This window comes from Passer montanus, unplaced genomic scaffold, assembly GCF_014805655.1.
Source record: "Passer montanus isolate IOZ18808 unplaced genomic scaffold, ASM1480565v1 scaffold116, whole genome shotgun sequence".
Lineage (NCBI taxonomy): Eukaryota > Metazoa > Chordata > Aves > Passeriformes > Passeridae > Passer > Passer montanus.
In genome coordinates this window covers 508,587-525,488 of record NW_024358278.1, presented here as the reverse complement: position 1 = coordinate 525,488, position 16,902 = coordinate 508,587, and the positions used below count along the sequence as shown (strand labels likewise).

At 48.6% G+C, this 16,902-nt stretch overlaps 1 protein-coding gene across 3 annotated transcripts in view; it reads left to right on the top strand.

The window, feature by feature from the left end:
- The first annotated feature begins 7,770 nt into the window (after positions 1-7,770).
- GRIK1 (glutamate ionotropic receptor kainate type subunit 1) overlaps positions 7,771-16,902 on the top strand; it is a 52,401-nt gene continuing 43,269 nt past the window's right edge. For all 3 annotated transcript variants that reach the window (XM_039697041.1, XM_039697042.1, XM_039697040.1), the window contains exons 1-3: positions 7,771-7,933; positions 10,516-10,773; positions 13,676-13,857. In XM_039697041.1, the coding sequence (XP_039552975.1) occupies positions 7,861-7,933; positions 10,516-10,773; positions 13,676-13,857 (513 nt within the window). In that variant the 5' untranslated portion in view covers positions 7,771-7,860. The remainder of the gene's footprint in view (positions 7,934-10,515; positions 10,774-13,675; positions 13,858-16,902) is intronic.

The following is a 16,902-nucleotide window of genomic DNA, read 5'->3' as shown; positions in this document are numbered from 1 at the left end:
AGGAATTAAGGATGAAACTGCATTAATGGCACTTAAGGGGAGGCAGAATAATGATGCAGCAGCACGGGGAAAATATGCTGCTGTAAGGTTTAAAGAAAATCCTGAGCAAAACCTGCACATTTCCTCATGTCCTGCAAACACCAAATGTGTGCTGGAGCTTCAGGAGAAGCAAAGCCATGGATCCAGTGGGAAACCTGGTAACATTCGGGTTTATGTCCTTCCTCCATGCCAAGGAAAGCTAAAGGGGGCATTTCTTTCTTATCATGAAAACCAATCAAATCACTTATGTCTCTTTGCAGTTTTTATTATTTTTAAACTTCAGGTTTATCCTTTTTTAATGCCAAGCCTGGCACGATCTGGGGAGAAGGAAGGATGGGGCAATCACAGGCAAAGTCCTCTCCAGCTTAGCTGAATGATTTTAAGCCTTTTCTCCAGAGTGAGAGGGGCCACTCCAGCCTCAGAGAAATCTGCCATCAGCAATTGCTGCATTTGGGATGGAAGGCAGAGCCAGAATTCCCCATGGCCTCGTGCAGAGGGTGTGCCAGCAGGAGCTGCTGTCCTTTGGATCCTTTATGTTTGAGCTCTGATCAGGACACGGTTTTTGCATGGTTCAAAGTGCAGAGTGTGCCCAGCAGTGTCCAAATGGGGGATCTGCTGCAGCCCTGGGGCTCCCAGGCATCCCCCATTCCTGGCTGGACAGGCAGCTCTGCCTTCAGGGCAGCTGGAGCAGCTGGAATTCAGAAACACAGCAGCCAAAGTTAGGGTTTAAAATGTCCCCCCTGCCAACTTTCACCTCCCTCCAGCACCTCCTCTCTGGAAGGGATGTACTTTGGGACAGTCTGTGATCTGATTTATCCATGCTTTTCCAGGATAAACTCGGATTTCTTCAGCTTTAATAAAGACCTTACTGTTGGTAAGCATCTTAGAGATAATAGTGCTTAATGGGCACTCAGGAAAAGACGGACTGTGTCATTTTTAAAGATATAACCCTGACATTTGTGCACAAAAATGCTGTTTGCTAAATAGCGCTCATTTCAAAGCATTGTCTTGGATTTTGAAATGCCTTTCTATTCCTGGCTAGCAGCTGGAGAAAAATGGCTCTTCCTGAAGCAGCTCCATTGCAAATGCAAGCTCCCAACTGCTCTGTGGGGCTGCACAGGACAGAGTGAAGCACTTTTTGTGCAGATATCCTCCTGATATAACCAGGTGTCTGTGCCAAAGCAGTGGCAGAACCCCCTCTGAATTCAGTTTTCCTTGCTGTTGTTTTAGGGGTCTCTATGGCTTCCTTTTGGTTTGGGGTTTCCTCAAGTGTAAGGCACAATTGCTTTGTATCTGCCAAAAACATCTCACTATATTTGTAAGCTATTGAATACCTTTGAGATGGACTCAGATAAAAGCAGTAACAAAAATTCCAGAAATGCCATCAATCTTTGTCTTCATCCCACCAGCTTGCTTTCCACTCTCCTTATCTGCTTTTTATTTCTGTCAAATCTTTTCCCCTTCCGTTATTCTGCAATATAAGCCTTATTTTTTTTTTAAATTTCTCCTGTGATTGTTCCTTGCTCTCTGCTTTCCTGTTGCCCCTCCATTGCCAGCAGCACCCTGTGGTCCTGCACATGGTCAGCAGTGAATGTGCCAGGATGTCTGGGTGTCTCAGAGGGAAATCCTCTCACTCAGACACTCAGGAAAAGCAGATCTGTGAAGCAGGATAAAGTACAAAGGCAGGAGAAAATACGTTTCTTCTCCAGAGAGACTATTTAAGCTGTTACAGCTGGTGGGAGGAATGCTCAGCCACGAGGGAATTTGATCAAACCCTTCTGGAATGGGGAGAAACGTTTGGAACAGCCCACAACCTGTGGCATAGTGCAGGCAGAGGGAAATGTAAAATGTAAAGGAGAAAAGCAACAGTTTTAAAACTCCCTATCAAATCGAGAGCTTGCACCTCGAAAATCATGCTTTAGTTCCTGCCTGGTGTTGCAAGAGACACCTAAATCAGGTCAACCAGATCCTTTTGCTGTTAGTAAAAAGGAGAAAGTTCATTACTTAGAAATTCTGTAACATGAATCATGCCAAGTGTGCCTTTGGGAACTATCTCCACTTGCAAGCTGAAGTGAAATAATTCCCATTGGAAAAGGCAGATCCTTGTATCTTAATAAGCCAAACTTTTTCTATATATACATACACACGTGTATTTTTATCCCCCTGCTTTCCAAAGGATCAAAGCAGGCCTGAATGCACCTTTCTGGAGTGCACATAATTATAAAAACCTGCCCTGGCTCTCACGGGGGATATTTTGGGTGGAGAAATACTTTACCACTTTTTTTAACCCAAATTGGCATTTGTAGCAGTTTCATCACTGGTCATTCAGCACCACACTGCATGAGAGGGGCAGAAAGGCTGAGTCCCTCTGAGAGTTCAGCAAAAAAATTAAGCAAAATTTGAGCAGCCTTGTTACAGATGGGGGCAAACCCTTCACAACAGCAGCTGGAATAAAACCACACCAGAGCACGGAGCTGGGTTTTGGATAGGCAGTTTGGAACAGAGGAGATTCCAAATGTGACAAATGGGCAGTGACCTTGCTATAAACAAGCCTAGTTGTCTTTTAAAAATCCCCTTTGCTGAGTTTGACACTTGGGGCTCATCCCCTCCCCTGGGCAGGGTTCAGGGCTGAGCCTGTCCCAGGTTTCAGCTCCCCACAGAAAGGAGAATTAAACCTTCCCCCAACCCCAGAGCCAGCCCTGCATTTATTACATTTAAAAATTCCTCTGTTTGTCTGCAGATTTCCTTACACTCTCGAGAAGCTTACCATCTACAGGGGCAGGGACTTATTTGGGGTAAGGGATGCCAAAATCCAGGGGGGTTCCAGAGTTGGGTTTTTGCCTTTCTGTGCTCACCACCTTTCCTTGGGGATTCTGATGGCTGGAAACGATGGGAAGGTGCAGGAAGGTTCTGTCTGAGTGCACCCTGAAAGCAGGAGCCCCAGATGGGTGATGGGTTCCAGGGAGCTGGCAGGGGCAGGGCAGTGGCAGTGCCATGTGGCAGGTGGAGCACAGGAGGGCAGCTGGGGGCTGGCCAGGAGGCAGCCTGGGGAATGCAGGGATCAGGGATGCCAAGGCAGGGCCAGGGCCTCAGAGAGGGTGGGAATGGGCTGGAACAGAGCACAATGCATGGAAGGCTTCCAAAGCAGCTTTGGAACAGATTGGGCAGGGAGTGGTGGTGGGAGCATGGCTCTCAGCTCCAGTGTGGGTAAAATGAGGATGGTAATGGCTGCTGCTCCGAGGGCTGCTGCAGGCTCAGCCAGTGCCCAAATGTGATGGGCTCAGGGTGGGCTCTGCCAGCCAAACAGCCCCTGTGCTCCAGCTCCAGGAGAACCTCTGCAGGCTGCAGGATGTGCAAGTGCAAACTGCAATACTGCTTGTTACAGGGCTGGGGCTGTTCACCATTCTTCCTGAGGAACTTCTGGTGCACACCCACACAGCAGAGTAGCTCATGGGTGCTGTCTCAATCAGAGGTAACAGCCAATTTCTGGATGACCTTACACCATCAGAGAGGTGACTTTGCAGAGGAAGATGCTGCTAAACTGCGAGCAATCACTTCTTTGGTTATTTTCTGGGGAGATGAGTGTGGTGAGTGCACAGGTGCTGCCTCCCAGCTGGACACCACATGGCACAGGAGATTCTGTCCTTTGCTAACAGATAAGGATGGGAAAATACACTTGGAGGGGGGTCCCAGTAGCAGGTGCTGCAGTGCAAGTGGAGCTCTGTCAGAGGAAATTGTCTGGAGAAAAACATCTTCCTCAGCACTGCTTTGCTGTGCCCTGCTCCTTTTTGAGCCTTCCATCTGCCCCAGCCCCACTGAGTGCCTGTGATCCAGACTCCTCTGGAATCCATATCCCCGTCAGAGCCCGAGGGCAAATCTTGTTTTCTCTTGGCTTCTTGAATCCTCCACATTAACCTGGCACCAGCAGCAGCTTCTCTCTGGGGACAGCAGCAGCACAGAGCTCACAGCCATTAGGATTTCAGCTCTCCTTTCCCTTCAGTGGCTCCAGGTGGGTTTTAATGAGTTCTCGTGCCCCTCCTGGGGTTCCCTGTGGAAGGAGGGGAGGCTGCTCGCAGCAGAATCCCTGCAGGAAATGGATGTCCAGGTGTTTGTGGAAGCCCTGCTGGCAAAGCACCTGCCAGTGCTGGCACTGGGCTGCCTCGGGGAGCTGTGGGTGGCTCCCAGCTCGGGAGGGAGCAGCATCCAGCAGGGCCTGTGCTTCCACGTGGCTGCTTCCATGTGTCAGCCGTGTCCCAGCAGCTCCCCAGCTGACACTCAGCCCGGGAAAATTCCTGCTCTGAGCCAGGACAGGAAACATGGGCACCAACCATGCACAAACAGGGGCTCATCCTCAGCCAGAAAGAGTCACAAACTGTAATTCTGCCCTGACCTTTGCTGAAACTCCCTCGGTCCCTGATAACTCCTTGAAATGGAAATATTTGCTTGCCTGGGAGAGCTGGAGGGGTTTTCCAGGTGTGCCTGCTGAAGTGTGCTGTGTCGCTGTGACATTTCCCTTGCCATGGGGATTTGTGTGCTCAGAGTGAATGGAGCTGATGCTGTCACTGCCTCACGTGGCTCAGCCCCTTTGGGCAGAGCAGCTGGACCCAGCCTGTCATTCCCTCTTACCTTCCACTGCTAAGCCCCAAGGAGGGGCAGATACTGGGGGTTTTCCTTCATCCTTGAAGAAATCATGTTACAAATGATGTGCTGTAAGTGAAAGTCAGGTCTGCCACTGAGCAGGACCCATCAGCCTTTGATTTGCTGTGCGGGATTCACTCTCTGACTGAGGGAGGAGGGAGCTGGAAGGGAGGACTCCAAAATTTGCAATTTTTCCCACCTAAGTGCTATAAGCAGCCCAACATGAAAGCCAGTGCTTGTTTTCAGACTCAGCAATAACAGCTTCATTCCTGGAACATCATTTATGTTGAGTTAACATCGATTTCTTCTTCCTTCCTTCCTTCCCTTGTATAATGCTGTGGTTAATTTGTTTTTTAAATGTTGTACAGTAATTACTTTATTCAAATGAATCATCTGACAAACCGGTTCTTCATCAAACTTGTCACTTACTCTGCTATTTTTCTTTTAACCTGGACCTTACAATAAATTCTGAGCTTGGCTGTCAGTCATCAGCAGAAGAAGGAGAAGAGACTATTTATGGAATTGCTGGATTTCATTAGGGATGTATGGATGAAAATGCTACAGCACAGCTTGTTTGTGATGCAGATTTATCCAGTAATTCAAGTCCTTTTTTAGCAGCTGAATGGGCCTGAACAGAAGAATCAAGCTCAAATAGGTGCAGCCCAAGCCTTTTCAATGCAGCATCCCCCAGCTCAGTCAGCTCAGTTCCTCAGTGAGGAATTACTGCCTCCATAACCTCCCTCCTGGGCTCTGTCCGTGCCTGGGTGTGGGACTGGATGAGCTTTAGGCCCCCTCCAACCCAAACCATTCCATGATTCCATGTTTTCTCCAGGGTATCTCACCAGCAAATAAAGCCTGTAATCCTGAGAGTGCTGTCCTGCTTTGTTCTTGTGTGCCAAAGGAACCTGGAAATGTGTGCAGAGTTTTGGTTTGTTTGCTCAGAAAACACATCCACACAAAACTTCCCCTCTTTCCCTCCCTGCCCTCCTGCTGCCCACTGAGCTTGCACTCCTCTCCAAAAGTAAAAATCCTGTGGAATTCTGCTAATGAAGTATAAACAGTTCCTGGTTATACATCATTAATTCACATTAATCTTCATTTAATAGGCAGTTGATTAGAGGGATGGAAATGGTTCTGGCCCTAGAATGACGAAGTGCTTGTGTACATCCAGGTATGAAGGTTGCCTCAAGGGTGGTTGGATGAAGTAGTTTTAATTAATTAATTAAAAAAAAAAAAAGGCAGAAAGTGATGGAATGCACAGTAATAATTTCTGAGGTGGAGGGGATTTTTGCCCAGATCAAATGGCAAAATACCCATCCTATTGGAAGTGGGGAGGGATTGTGGACACCCTTATTTCCAGGTTATCTCAGGCTGTCCCATGACATCCATCCTCTGTGATGGAGCAATGCTCTGCTGCTTCCAGCAGGGATTCCAGGAAAACTCAGCAGTAGAACCTTTCTGGCCCAAGCCCAGGCTGGCATTGCAGCTGACTGAAAAGAATTGTCTTCCTTGGGTGAAATGAGGGAAAGAAAATTGAGTTTAACCACTAAACTTGCTGGGATGGTGGTTGGGATGAAGAATTACAGGTCTGGATCTGAAAGGACAGGCTTTAGATTTTTTTTTCCCTTCAGGTGATCTGGAGTTTGCAGCTCTGGAAAATCCTGCTGACTTTTAGCATTCCACTTGATGGTTTGGTTCCAAATCCTGCACTTGGGCTGTTTTTATGGCTGTTTTTGTGTATCACACTCTTTTGTAATCACTTGGATGTTTTCTGAGGAAGAGGGAAGAAGTCTTTAAGGTTCTGATACCTGCACAATGCACATGAGAAATCCATGGAGAGTACAAGAAAATTGCTGAAGTTGGCAGATTGTTTAAGCCATGTCCCGGCATTGCTCTGTGTGGGTTCAGGAGATAAAACAATGCTGTTTATTCCAGGGATAACATTACCAGAGTGGGGTTGGTAGCCTCCAGGGTCTTCATTGCTGGATTAAAATTCAAACCAGGTTTTGATTCCAGCATGCTCCCATTTGTGATGGTCAGCTAATGACTGCACTGTTCCTACAGGGGTGACATCAAAACTGCAGGAGGCTGCAGCTCATGAGCTGAGTGCATTCAGATGGCCAGAAAATACAGAGAGAAGGGCCTCAAGTTTAACATGGGCAAATGTATAAGTGAGAAATCCAAAGTATTCTCTAGTGACTTGCACTAAATGAGTAAATTATACTTGCAAAATCAAGCAGTGAAGCTGGAGATTGCTGTTTAGAGGAGCTATTTTTTAGAAGCAGCTGTGTGTGCAGTGCATTCCCCAAATCCCACTGCCCCTGGACAGTGGGAATGTGCTGCTGGCATAATAAGGTCTCTAGAGGCTGGAGGGAGTGACCATCCCAGTCTACTGGGACAGGCTGTGGCCTTGAGACACCTTCCCCATCCCAGGACACATTCCAGGGAGGAGCATTACACTTCCTAAATTTGGGTTATTTACAGTCCTCTTTCGGAAAGCTTGCTGGTGTCCACAGGTTCAGCTCCTCTTCCTTGGAAAAAGCAAAAATATTCCCCAGTCCCTGAGCAAACAGCAATGACCAACAGGGCTGCCTGGGGCTTAGGAGGAACCAGGGGGAGCACAGAGCTCGGGGGGCACTCTCAGCCCATTTGCTCTCAGTGTCCTCAGTGGATCTTGGTCTGCCAGGGTGTGCAGAAACACCCCAGCAAACATCCACATGTCCAAGTTCCATCTCCAAACGCAGATTACACTGCAGCAGGGAGAACAAGGCCCATGCCCATCCCTCCTTTCACTAGAAAGGAGCTGCACAGAAGTTTCCGCAAGCATTCAGCATGTTCCTCTGAAAAGGCTGGACAATAAACACACGTCATCTTCCCCAGATGTTTGTGGAGCAACAGTGATTATTCTGAGTTAACCCCAGTGGCATGGCAGATAAAAACTAACCCTGCTCTTGCTGTAGTGCTTTGAGCAGCCATCAGGTTTTCCTAGATGAACACTCAGAAATTATGACTCATAATTTATTTTTCCCTCTTTCTGTGTGGCAATTACGAGGTGAATAATCCTTGCCATTTATCTCTGTTCCCACAGGAGGGATATTTGAAACTGTGGAAAATGAACCTGTTAATATTGAAGAATTGGCGTTCAAGTTTGCTGTCACCAACATCAACAGGAACAGAACACTGATGCCTAATACCACATTAACCTATGACATCCAGAGAATTAACCTTTTCGATAGTTTTGAAGCCTCAAGGAGAGGTAAATATCTCAATTACTGTGTCAGTTACATCCCTGGTTTGTACTTTATACCTTTCCCCAGCCTGATCTCCTTTTCTGCTCTGCTTGTATCATGTGTACCATAAAATTAATCTTTCAGAGGTGCTTGAACTAAGAACCAAGCTGGGCTTGGACCTGTCATGTGCTTTCTGAATAAACCCCTACGTCCTGTCTGCATGCTAAGAGCCCCAGATGGCAGGTGGCAAGTCCAAGCCATTTTTCTTTCCAAAACATAGATTTGCCACCTGGAATTCTGCAGAAAAATGATCACAGACTCACAGGAAGCACAGTGGGATGGCACAACCCATAATTAGCACAGATACCCATTATTGGTAAATTATTTCTGCTGCCTTTTAAAGACCAGAAGCCAGTAGCCCTCCTGCCCTGAAATACTAATGCACAGTGCCCTGGAGACAAATAAGTTTCTCTGTTATAAACAACTGTACGAATTGGAGTAGTCAAGTGTGGATTTATTTTTTTTTTGCCTCTTCTGTTTTTTTTATTTTCCTGAGAAGGAAAACTATGGCCCAATTTACTCCCATCCAATTGACTTGCAGGCCAAAACAGAGAGGGGTAATAAGTCACAGCTTTCCTTTAGCTCCACGTGTTCCTTGGCCTCTAGGAAGCAAGCTCAAAGTTTGATAAAATGTTGTAAAGAGCAGCCCAGTTCCTGGAACTGGATTTGCTGGAAAATAAAAATGCCTCTCTTCAGAAACCAGGCTGGTGAGCTGTCAACTTTCAAATATCTGCACTACCAAATTTTCCTTGTGCCACTTCAGTTACTTAGTGAGAGTAGAGAAAAGGAGAATGATTTCAAAGAACTTTTAAAAAGAGCTTTAAATGGCATTTTTTGCATTCTTTTTCAATTATCAGGTACATGCTAGAACTCTATGCTGTAGAATCTCAAGCGTGGGGGATTTATATTCCGTGTAATCCAGGTTGATACAGTATTTCAGATTCCCTGTAGAGTGAGAATCTCTCCTGTGACTGTTGTGAAAGTGCCTCCTCCATTTAACATGTAGGAAGTTGCTAATGCACGTGCAAGAAACTCACACAGACAGCAGTAATTTCTTGTCATCATGAATTATTGAAGTTATTTCTGGGATTTGCACATCAAACCTGTGATGCTTTAGAAAGGCTTCTGAATTAAACCTGGAAAGCCTGTGCACTTCATGCTGTCTGTGAAACACTCATTTGTAGAATGGAAACAGAAAAGAATTGATTTTCTGTCATATACTATTACAGTCGGAGAGCTAAATTCGAATTTAAAGAATCTCAGCTGATTGTGGAAGTTGGTGTATGTAATATTTCCCTCAATCAGAGCAATTTCTAAACTTCCCACCCTCACAAGGAGAGCAGCCTGCAGCTCAGTGCAGGGCTTTGTCTCAGTCAGAGCCGTGTTAAAAACATTGGCAGTAAATTTTACCAGTGGACAGAAATAACCAAATATTACTTCATCTCCTGTCTGTCAGCCTGCAAAGACATGGGAGAGAAAGAAAAATGCAGAGACAGCTCCAGGCAGGGCTCTTGAGGCTGAGATATGGGCACAGGAGAAGGAAAGCTTTGTTGATGTATTTGGCTGGTTTGGAGGGGTATAAAATGTCAGTGTGTGGTTCTTTATTTCCCTGTGCTGTTACCTGGGGCTTTGGGCAGTCCTGCCTGCTCTGTAAACACAGATTATGGAGGGCAGTGAATCGTGGTGCCCTTTGCTGCCTGGAATGAGGGCAGCTCACATGGGCAGAAAGGTGCCAGTGCCAGAGGGATCCCTGGAGAGCCTGCTGTGCCTCCAGGGCTGTATTACCTGCTGCTCTGCCCTGGAACTTCATTGCTGAGGCATTCCTGTGGCAGCCAGAGAGCCCCTGGATCCTCTGGGATGAAGCCATTCTGAGAAAGGCAGCTCAGGAATCCGTGTCATCTGCCAGGCAACGAGCAGAGAAGGGTTTATTTGCAGCAAGCAAAGGCAAGGGCTGATCAGTAAAGCCATTTTCAGAGCCACAACCAAACCAGGGTCACTGAGGCTGGGAAAGCCCTCCCAGCCCATGGAGCCCCAGCTGTGCCCTATCCCCACCTTGTCCCAGCCCAGAGCACTGAGTGCCACCTCCAGGGATGGTGACACCTCCAAGCATGGGCACTCCAAATCTCCCTGGAAAGCCCCTGCCACTGTTTAACAACCTCTCCCATGGGGAAATTCCTGTGCCATGCAATCCAAACCTCCTTTTGCCCAGCCTGAGGCCATTCCCTCTCCTCCTGTCCCTGTTCCCTGGAGCACAGCCCGACCCCCCCGGCTATCCCCTCCTGTCAGGAGTTGTGCAGAGGCACAGGGTCCCACCTGAGCCTCCTTTTCTCCAGCTGAGCCCCTTCCCAGCTCCCTCAGCTTCTCCCTTTACCCTCTAAACCCACCGTGAACACCTCAGGAACCCCTGGCCCATCTCTGGGTGGGTCTGGGAGGAACGCAGTGCCCTGCTCTCATTTGAAGTGCTGGGGCTGGATGGGGGATAGCAGCTCCCAGTGAGCACCCCCAGGCCCCTGCTGCTCCCTCTGAGTCCCTGTGTGTCCGTGCCCAGCGTGTGACCAGCTGGCGCTGGGCGTGGCAGCGCTCTTCGGGCCGGCGCACAGCTCGTCGGTCAGCGCCGTGCAGTCCATCTGCAACGCCCTGGAGGTGCCGCACATCCAGACCCGCTGGAAGCACCCCAGCGTGGACAACAGGGACGCCTTCTACATCAACCTGTACCCCGACTACGCCGCCATCAGCCGCGCCGTGCTGGACCTCGTGCTCTACTACAACTGGAAAATCATCACCGTGGTGTACGAGGACAGCACGGGTGAGTGCTGCTGCCTGCGGGCTGCTCCTGCCACAGCTGGGGCAGCTCACTCTGCCCTGCCCTCAGCAGCCTTCCTGGGGCACAGGGGAGAACCCTGTCCTGCTGCTGCCGTGGCTTTTGGAAAGCTGCTCACTTCAGACCATGGGAAGGAGCCCCTGGGGTTTGAATAGTCAGTCCCATTGTGCTTCCTCATTGTGGAACCCATAACACAGCTTCAGACTGATCCCAGAATCCCAAAATCTGGAGATCACCTAGTCCAACTCCCTGCCAAGGCAGGGTCACCCAGAGCAGGTGACACAGGAATTTGGGCCCATTGTGCTTCCTGGTTGTGGAACCCATAACACAGATTCAGACTGATCCCAGAATCCCAAAAGCTGGAGATCACCCAGTCCAACTCTCTGCCAAGACAGGGTCACCCGGAGCAGGTGACACAGGAATTTGGGATTTTTGGGATGTCCCAGAGGTGAAGACTCCAGGCCCTCCCTGGGCAGCTGTTCCAGGGCTCTGCCCCCTCCATGGACAGAAGTTCTTCCTCAGGTTGAGGTGGAACTCGTTGTGTTTCAGTTCATGGCCACTGCTGCTCATCCTGGCACTGGCACCACTGAGCAGAGTGTGGCACCATCCTGTGACAGCCCCTGGGGTTACTTGTGTGGATTGATGGGATATTTGTGTGCATTGATGGGATATTTTTATGGATTGATGGGGTATTTGTGTGCATTGATGGGATATTTTTATGGATTGATGGGGCATTTGTGTGCATTGTGTGTGCATTGATGGGATATTTGTATGGATTGATGGGATATTTGTATGGATTGATGGATCCCCTCTCAGCCTCACTAGAGAGATGCTCCAGACCCCTCATCCTGTCTGTGGCCCCTACTGAACATTCTCCATTAGCTCCTAAACAAACCTTCTAGACAGAATAGAAACAAGGAGAGATCTTTTGCAGCCCACCCCATAACCAAATTGGCATTCCAGAACACCAAGTGCTGTGTACCTGCTCAGCTACAAAAAATGCCCGATATTAAAGAGATTTCATTTGCAGAGATATTTACGAAGTAAATTAATCATCAATCATCTTATTAACTCAGAGTCAGGAAAGTAAACATGTCAACTTTGATCAGTATAAATAGTCCTTGGACTTGGGGTTAGAGTGACGCCAGTTAACTCAAGCCCTTTTATTTCTCATCCCTAATGTTTGCCACATTACAAGGGCAAACACCACAAGAAATAAAACACCTTGTCCAGGTTGGACAGGGTTCAGAGCACCCTGATCTCACGGGAGGTGTCCCTGCAGGGCAGGGGGTGGCACTGGATGGGCTCAGGGGTCAGGCTTTTGCCATGTCCTCCAGAAAAAAAGCTGCAGTTCTTTGCACTGCTGCTTTGGCTTCTCCAGGACACCACACCTGGACTCCATCTCGCTCCATGTGGCAGCAGGAAGCGTTGGGAAGTGCAAGGTCCCAGTCTGATGGGACCAAAGGAGATATTTTAAGGCACACAGTAATTTCTTCCCCTGAAAAGGAGAGGGAAGTGGGTCAGCAAATCCTTTCATTTTTTTGCTTTTCACCACACTTGCACTCAAGTACTTTTGGTTGCTGGGAAGACAAACACCAGTTTTCAGTGAGAGGTGAGGATGAGATGAAGGCTTCCCAGACTCCTCCTCCCGGAGCTGCCATCCCAGGCATTGCAGCCAGGGGTGAGCCTTGGGTACCCCTGGGCTGCACCTCCCCAGCCAGGTGACCCCAACCCCTTAGTCAGTGAGTGCAGGGAGCCCATTCCCATCAGAATCAGCTCCTGTGGGTTCCTGCTCCTCAGCTGGCTCCTGGCCAGGCCCAGCTCCCGGTGCCTGCAGCATTTCCAGCTGAATGCTCGTCATGTTTCATTTTCTCTATTGATTGTTGGTACTAGAAAACCAGCGAGAGCAGGCCTGGCGCTGTAGGTGGAGGGAGAGCAGCTTTTCCCCAAGCACGATGCCAGCACTTGAGTGAAAGCCAGCAGCTTTCAGAGGCACAGGGAGCTTTGTCTTGCCTTAGATGTGCCACTCAAGCAGGGGCACTCACACCCACACAAATATTATCCCCACTCCCTGCAGGAGAGGCTGGAGCTCCTTCATTTTAATAATTTGTTTGATTTTTGTTCAAGAAGTGCTCCTTGCCTGTGTTCTCTCTCTCTCTATGCATATTTTTAAGGCCGCCTTTTACTTCCCCTCAGCAGGAGATTGGGAATTTTTTGTGGGTGAATTGCATTCGTGGATAATGCGAGGCTGTAATCACACACCTCAAAGAGCTCTTAACTACCTTCCCTCGGTTTTGGAGGCAGTGCAAATTACACAGGAGTGCTGAATTAGCCAGTGGAACTGCAGTGTGTTTAAACACTTGGACAAGGCTCTGGCTGAGCTCCACTGACTTCAGCTGAGGCGTGTAAAGCTGTGCCAGCTGAACACCGAGCCTGAGAAATCACCCGTGTCTGAGGATGTGGAGCTGCATCCCAAAAGATTCTGCAAGAACTCACAGCTGCTGAGTGACACCAGGCAGGAAAGTTAGGAGGAGGTTTCCTCAATTTTATCTTCTTGCTGTTTGGTATTGGAATAACAATGAGCTGCACAGGAAGAAGCCTTATTTGTTTTTCATGTCCCAATTTAAACATACTACAGTATGTTAATATTGTATTACATCAATGCAAACATATCCTGTAGTCAACCAGTTAAAAACACCTTCCAAAATATTTAGAAGCCAAGTATAAACATGGGAATGAAAAGCTTTAATAATATTAGCTAGGAAGCTGGCAAATATGGAACTGGCAATCATCCTTAGGGAGTGTGGAGTGTGAGAGACCCTGTGTAGCTGACAACAAATCCTCGTGGCACAGGATGGTGATTGTGTCATTGCCTGTCATTTCTCAGGTCTCATTCGCCTGCAGGAGCTCATCAAAGCCCCTTCCAGGTACAACATCAAAATCAAAATCCGCCAGCTGCCCTCTGGGAACAAGGATGCCAGGCCTCTGCTGAAGGAAATGAAGAAGGGCAAGGAGTTCTATGTGATATTCGACTGCTCGCACGAGACGGCGGCAGAAATCCTCAAGCAGGTACCGGAGATGAGGAGGCAGAGCACCACGAGAGCCTTGCTCCCCAAAATCTGCCAGCCTCTCTGATCCCACATCCACCAAATCCAAAGGCACTCCCCAGCCTGGCCCAGGGGCTTGTGGATGCAGGGACAGAAGTCACAACAAAAGGTGCAGCAGCCCAGGGCTGCACTGACACCCCCGGACAGCCCCACGTGTATGCACAGCAGCAAACAGGCTTTTCCTTCTGACATGCCAGGTCCTGCCTGGCTAGGGACATCACTCCCTGTGTTTCAGCTTGTCCTGGTTTAATCAACAGGTTTTATTTCTTTCCCATCAAAAACAGAGGCAGAATCAGAAGAAAAATCATCCTTTAAACCGATGGAGAGGTTGTTGTGCGTGGGCTGGCCCAGCCTGAGTGTGAGATTTGGGCAGCCACAGCAGGCAAGAACAAACACAGCCTGACATTAATGGGCTGGGACATTCCCAGGGGCACACAGGGAGAGGTGGGAATGACAATTTACTGGTGCCACTTGCAGTATATTCCTCGACAATCAAAGTCTAAAGCACAGTTTGTTGACCTGCAGGAAACATCTCCGTACATTTTGAGGACAGTTCCCTCCATGCTGCACCCCTAGGGATGAGGGAGGAGTTGTTATTTCTCCTGCCAGGCAATCTGATGGGATACCCTGATCCCAGAAGAGCACCAGAGAGCTTCCACTGACTAAATGCCCATAAAGGTCCCTTTCTGTTCCCATCCCAGAATGTTTTACTGAAATACTGAAGTGCTGCAGGGCAGCTTTTTGTGCCCAAGCTGGTAAGGCAAGTTTCTGCATTCGTGTGGGGAGCCTGGAATGTTCCTCTCCAGGCTGGAGGAGCTTGGGGCTTGCAGAATCCCAGATCAGCTGCAGCACACAATTCCTGTGAGCCTGTGGGGTGAGATTTCCTGCTCCCAGGAACGCTGTCCTGCAGTAAATGTTAGGATTCCCTCAGGGTGAATGATTTGGGGTACAGGGGTGGGGAGGGCACTGTAGCAGCACTCTTTGGGCAGGGGGAGTGGGCTGTCCCCCTACGCTGCTCCCTGCAGGGCTGCCCAAAAGCATCCCCACTTTTGGCTGCTCCAAAAGGAGATTTGTGGGGGAAGAGTTGACAACACAGATTTTGAAGGACCAGCACGATGAAGGTGCAGATGTCTGGCACCCTGCAGGAGGCACAAAGCTTTCAATATGCCAAGCTGAGTATGGAAAAAAACCCAAAAAGCAAAACCTGGGTGTCAAAAGAAGAGGAGGGAGTGCTGAAAGATGCACTAAAGCAGGGCAAGGCAGCAGAAAAGTTTGTGTGGGTTATGGATCAGCCAGACAAGTGACAGGCTGCAGATACAGATAATGCTCTCCAGTGCCTGAAGAACTGGGGGAAGGAGGGGGAATGACAGGGTGGGAGAAAACAAGAAAATTGAGAGAGGTACACCTGTGGGTCAGCGCTGTGGGAGAGGGAACAACATAAATATAGGCTAGAAAGAAAGGGGAAATGGCTTTTCTGTGAGCTAGTTCTGTGGCTGAGGGTAGGTGCTGGCAGCAATAACTCAGGGGCTGAGTTCCTCCCTGCCAGAGGCAGCAGTGAAATGTGGAGCTGTGGAGGGCTCTGAATTCCTGTGGGACTCCTGTGATTGCAGGTTATAGGAACCTGTTCATCTCCCCATCCCTGCACTCACAAACCCCTCTGTCATTGTACCCTGGATGGAAGCAAGGTATCAAATCCTGGAGAAATCATTTCAAGGAAACTCTGTGATGTCAGTAGAGAATATTTTTGACTTTGCAAACAACCCAGTAGCCGTCACAGGAAAAACAGGTGGTGTTGTTAAATTATATAAGATTTCTAACAGGAGCAGGACTCAGGGTCACCTAAAGCTGTCCCCAAAGCAGCTCCCTCTTGTCTGTTCACTGCATTTAGGTAATGCAGTAGGTGTTTAGTAGCCCGTGGAGCGGGGAGGGGACACTGCCTGTTTCCCAGGGAGGAAGGTGCCCAAAAGCTCCTCTGGGAGCAGAAGGATCAGCCCAGAACTCTGCTGGAGCTGTGCTGGCAGTGTGCACCAGGGACCTCTTCTTGCCTCCTCCAGTCTCTGCTTTACAAAACACCACAAAAGACAGATTTCTTCTCTAATTTCTGCTTATTTATGCCTTCCACTAAAACCCATCAAGCCACGCTTGTTGTGTGCACAACAAGAACAGGTGAATCAATAACCTGATTCAACCCAAATACAGAGCCTGCACTCAGCTGAACAAACTGTTCCCCTTCTCTGTGACACGCTCAGGGAGCCTGGATTCCCTCAGCCCCTGCCCAGCCCTGGCCTCCTTTGCTGCTTATGGCATTTACCTGGAATATTTGGTGGACAGAGGGTCAGTGCTGTGTCTGCATTAGACAAGCACTCCCCGAATAAATTAAGTGTGGCTCTTGCAAATTGCAATCCGTTTTATGCACAAAGCCTGCAATTTATCCTGCACATTATTCAGTCTGATATTGCCTTTTGTGTGAGGAGCTCGGCTGAAGAGGTCGAGTTGTTGTGCTTAACCCTCACTTTGTGCTAACACTCCAGGAACAGTAATCTGAACACAGATTTTACTGCTAGGCAAACTCACCTCCCAGAAAGTACATCCCTGCTAACCTTAAATTACCTACTCCTTTCTTCACACCCCCAAAAGACATTTGAGGAAGTGTACTGTATATTTAATCAGGTTTAAGGCTCTCACAGAGCATCCTGTAAAGATGATGTGACAGACAACCAAAAGAATCATTAATTCAGTTCCTCCAGAAGGCAGAAAAACCAGGTGTCACCGTGGAGTGCATTCCTGGTACAGTAATAGATGTGAGAATAGAAAAGCTCAGCTCCTGACTGTGCTCCTTCCAGGAACCTGGCAGGTAGGCTGGAGCCCACTCCCTGCTAAGAAAAGGCAGGATTAGCTGTGTTCCCACTTCCATGGGAGAAACACCAGTGGCACATCCCCCGAGTGCCCCTCTGTGGGTGAGAAGCAGGGATGGACTGGCCTTAGAAAACAGAGGGGTAATTAATTG